The sequence below is a fragment of the Solanum pennellii genome, chromosome 12, assembly GCF_001406875.1.
Source record: "Solanum pennellii chromosome 12, SPENNV200".
In the NCBI taxonomy this organism is placed as follows: domain Eukaryota; kingdom Viridiplantae; phylum Streptophyta; class Magnoliopsida; order Solanales; family Solanaceae; genus Solanum; species Solanum pennellii.
Window position 1 is genome coordinate 58,294,491 of NC_028648.1, and position 4,748 is coordinate 58,299,238.

The following is a 4,748-nucleotide window of genomic DNA, read 5'->3' on the forward strand; positions in this document are numbered from 1 at the left end:
GGGGGGGGGGGGGGGAGGAGTGGGGGACTTTTAGAGGTTGAGAATTGAAATAAGAGAGAATGACTGTAGAGATAGTTTTTTAGGTTTAACTGCTAGAAGGACAGAAGGAATGGTAATGATTAGAGATCACATTAGCTTCTTGCAAGCCTCTAAGTGTCTGCTGTTTCTGCCAATGTACTCCAAGGTACAGCTGATAACAACTAGATATGCCAATTTTAATCATAAGTGTGGCCAGCTTTCTAATTAAAGGTCAACAACTCAATGGGAAAGACTAGAGATCACATAAGCTGCTTATAAGGTTCTGAATGTCTGCTGTATGCTGTTGCTGCCAGTGTTCTCCAAGATACAGCTGATAACTAGAAAATGCCCGTGCATCAATTACTTCATCGCTTAATCATAAGGGTGACCACATTCTCAAAATAATGCTAAATAAAAAGCAACATAAAAGGTTAACAACTCGTAGACTCTTTTTTCTTTTTGTTGAGAAAGTTAACAACTCTAGACTCTTACTAACATTATGACAGGTAAAATGATATTTCAAGAGCATTTATTGTATTACATGTTGTTCTGCTTGCTTCTGAATTATTTTTGATTCTTTACCTTTTCTCCGATGTACAGCCTGGTCATTTCCAAGGGCACACATTCGATATAGTGTCCGCTTTCCAGGTATGTCTGTTGAATTGTTAGTTTACTGTTTTAATGTCTTGTTACTGCTGTTTTTAGCAGTTCTTCTGTCAGTTTTGCCTTTGAGCACAGTAAGTGCCTGTTTGGCTAATTTGCCAAAATTGCTTATTTTGAGAATCACTTCTGCAAAAAAAACTTTTTAGGGAAGTACTTTTGGAGCTCAACAATTTGTGTTTGGCTAATTCATTTGGTAAGTGTTTTTTTAAGTTTAGATAAACATATTGTGCATTCACCAATTTTTTCAAGAAGTGCTTTGGGTGTCAAATTATGGAATTGACAAGTATCAAGGCACGTTTTACAAATAGGATTACTTAGAAACATTTTAAAAAAATATTTATAGGGAAAGACTTCAAAATATGTGGAAATAAATATTAACTTGTATCTTTTCTAGAGATAGCTTTGTTATTCCAAAGAGAAAAAGGTGAGATAGAGGTAATGGACGATAGAAGGAAGGGAAAAGCAACTCATATTTATATTTTGTGGACTATTCCAAAGTGGGAGAGGAGAAGGATAGGAAAAAAGGAGAGGAAGGAAACTACAGTGTAAACCAAAAATGATAAAAGAACTGTATTTAATTGAAAGGTATGTTAAATCAATGAGAGATAGTTTCGTAAATATGAATTTATGGTAAGAATATTTGTCTTGATTATTTTTTTCCTTGTGCTTCTTGGGAAAAGCATAAATTTGTAGGTTCTTCTGCTTAAGAGCACCTTTTTATTGGGCTAACACCTAATTTATTTTTTCTGAAAAGGATGCTTTAGCCTCCAAGAAGCTTAGCCATACACACTAAAAATGTCCTTAGTTTAGACTTTTTAGACAAGGTTTGAATAGGCCTTCCGGCACACGGCGAATAATATGCTTGCTTGTGATAAAATTCATATCAATGGACATCGTCTAGAAAAAGTACCACTAAACTAGGAGAAAATTTGTTCTTGTTGAAGTTCTGGTTAACCTATGTAAGTACTTGAGGAACAATGGAGGACCTGTGCTATCAAAGGCGCTCGCCTTAGCACCCTAGGGGAGAGGCGAGGCAAGGCTGTGTCGCCATTCTACTGCGAGGCGAGGGCTATGAAAAAGGGAAGCAGAGATGAAGCAAGAAGAAAGGCGCCACTTTATTTTCTTTAAGAAGTCAAAGATATATCTTTCATATTGAAAATGTAATTTTAGGGTTTTTGTCTCACTTACCTCTTTTCAGTCAACTACGCGATTCTGAGTTCTCCATCTTTATCTGCAGATTTCAGTTGCAATGGTTATGTTCATTCTCTGTTCATCCAATTCTTTTCTTCTTCCTTTTTGCTCTTCCTTTCCTGTTTTGGTGACTAGGCACTGGGTGGCAGATTCTTCTTCTTCTTTCTCCTCTGTTTACACCGCTTTCAGGCGACTGCGCACTGGCCAATCTGTCCACTTTTTAATTTTTAATTTACTGCCTGATTGGATTTTTTGGATAAGGGTAACAGGTATTATAAACAAGAGTAGTACTCCAATAGTGTGCTCCTGAAGGAATTACATCAAAAGTATAAAGGAACAACCAAAACAAAATCTATCACCTATATCCCTCATAAACTATCTAAAAATAGGGTAAAGTCCTCTGGATCCTTAGGTACAGTATGGATACATCTAGAGTCGTCAAAATGGGCTTAGCCCATGGGGCCAACCAACCCAACCCGTTATTGGGGTAGGGTTGGGATAGGATTCTTCGAGCTCATTTAAACAAGGGCTTATAAGCCCAATCCATATAAGCCCTTGGCCCTTGAGGCTTGATTGGGGCCGAGCCAAGGTCGGCTCATGGGCCAAAACTATTTATTTAAGGGTTGACGTACAACAATCTCACTACTATATGAGCTAATTACATTGATGCACATTATGGTGCAATATTATGAATCTTACTAGATTTTAGTACGTCTAGATACATGTATCTCCGGATACATGGACTCAAAATTAGGTTAATTTGTTATAGACACACTCTATCCAAGTGGATTTGCATGTGACAAACCCTGCGCCCTCGTCTCCCTCCCATCTCTCTTGCCACTCTCTTATCGCTCGTGTATTTTGGATGCATCATGCGTCACACCAGATACATGTATCTTGCATATCTAGTATCCTAGATACATGCTTGGCCCGCAAGGCTTGGGCCAGGTGGGGCTGGACCAACCCTTTTTGACAACTCTAGATAATCAAAAGTAGAGTTGTCAAAACGTGTCGATCCAGTCTCACCCGGCCCAAGCCTGGCGGGCCAAGGAATTTTATGGGCTAGGGCAGGCCATCCCTTCATTTGGAAGGGCCGGTAAATGCTTAACCCAACCCAACCCAATCCTAGAAGGGCCGAGGGCTGGGGCGGGCTAGCCTTTCTTTTTTTTCCTTTTCAAACTTAAAATTCTATAACATCAAGAAAATGAGAAGATTTTCAAATCAAATATGACAAACAATGGTGTTGTTTCAATAAACTAGCAAAAAATCTAGTGTGATTGACATGTATCTTGGATACTAGATACGCGAGATACATGTATCTGGTGTGATGCATCCTAGATACGCGAGCTAGGTATGAGAGTGGTGAGCATGATAGGAGGGAGGTGAGGGTGCAAGGTTTGTCTATGTATCCTAGATACATGTGAATCCACTTGAATAAAGTGTATCAAGAAAAAATTAACCTAATTTTGAGTCAATGTATCCCGAGGACATACCATAATTAGGTAAGATTCGTAATATTACAAGTTTACAACATAGCATGCATTAAAGTAATTAGCTCATATACTAGGGAGATTGTTGTAAGTTATCCTTAAATAGATAATTTTGGCCCATGGGTCGACCCCAATCAAGCCTCAAGGGCAAAGGACTTATATGGGTTGGGCTTATAAGCCCTAGTTTTAAATGAGCTTGAAAAATTCTATCCCAACCTTACCCCAATAACCGATTAGGTTGGGCCCTGATGGGCGAAGTCCATTTCGACGACTCTAATAAAAGTAAAAGGTTGCTAAGCAGTTCATTTTTAGACTTTGGAGAAGGGGATTCAGTTGTATACTACACAGTACATTAAGTTTTTGCCTATAAACAATAATACGTTATTGATATTGAGATTTTGTTTATTTATATACACAATTAATATTTTTATTTTTGGTAATTATTGGCGCCTCACTTCGAAAAGACTGAGCGCTTCGCCGCTTGCCTTAATGAGGTAGGCCCTTGTTGCCTTTTGTCGCCTTATGCCTTCTAAAGGGAACTTTTGTAGAAACTAGAAAGAGAGCTACTTTCCAAAAGTATGGGATTCTTTGGATGATTTTTTTTCTTTGGTAAGTAAAGCATTTGCACAGAAATGCACTAAGGAGGTACGACAAGTCATCAAAAGCTTTACTAGATTGCTATCCTTATGAACTACGGAAGGCAATGCAAATTCTTAGCCATTTAAATTTTTTTATTCTAACCTAATCTAAAATAGTTAGACATATATTCTTATAAGATTTCTTACCTTGTGTCATTCCCCTCTAAACACATTCATTTGTCTTCTTTGTATCAAATTCCGGTGGAGGATGTCCTTGATGTTCTTTGTTTGTTGATTTTTTTTTTGCCGTGGTTTCCGGGTATCGCTTTGCGAACCCAACTATCTGTACCCACCGGGTCTCGCTGTTTCAAGGTGGGTTCACCACGATTAGTTCTACGGGGCCTTGGAAACGCGGCCAATTTGTAATGCCTCCAGTGGCCCTGCTGGGGCTCGAATTGTTGATTACAGTAAAATTAATGCCGATGTTTGGTGTGTGTGTGCGTGCCTCTATATATGGAGATAAATGATCACTTGGAGGGGAATAAAAGGGTACGGGGAACGGAAAATGAGGGAGAAGAAAAAATGTGGTGTATAAGATTAGAGGTAAAAGAAGGGAAATGAGGAGTTGGGGAGAAGATAAGTGGGGGTGAAGAAAAAATTGGTTCATGGAAGTTAAAATTATTACATGGAATATAAGGGGGATGAATGACCCTAATAAGAGGACCACCATCGAAGTAGAAATTAGGGACGCATACTAATATGGATTCACCAAAACTGGAGATATTGAAATATAGCATTATTAGAAAAA

General features: G+C 38.5%; 1 protein-coding gene across 1 annotated transcript in view; it reads left to right on the plus strand.

The window, feature by feature from the left end:
- The window catches only part of LOC107007276 (dihydroxy-acid dehydratase, chloroplastic-like), a 14,806-nt gene that overhangs the window by 4,219 nt on the left and 5,839 nt on the right, over positions 1–4,748 (plus strand). The window contains exon 3 of the mRNA XM_015205833.2: positions 619–666. Coding sequence (XP_015061319.1) covers positions 619–666 — 48 coding nt within the window. The remainder of the gene's footprint in view (positions 1–618; positions 667–4,748) is intronic.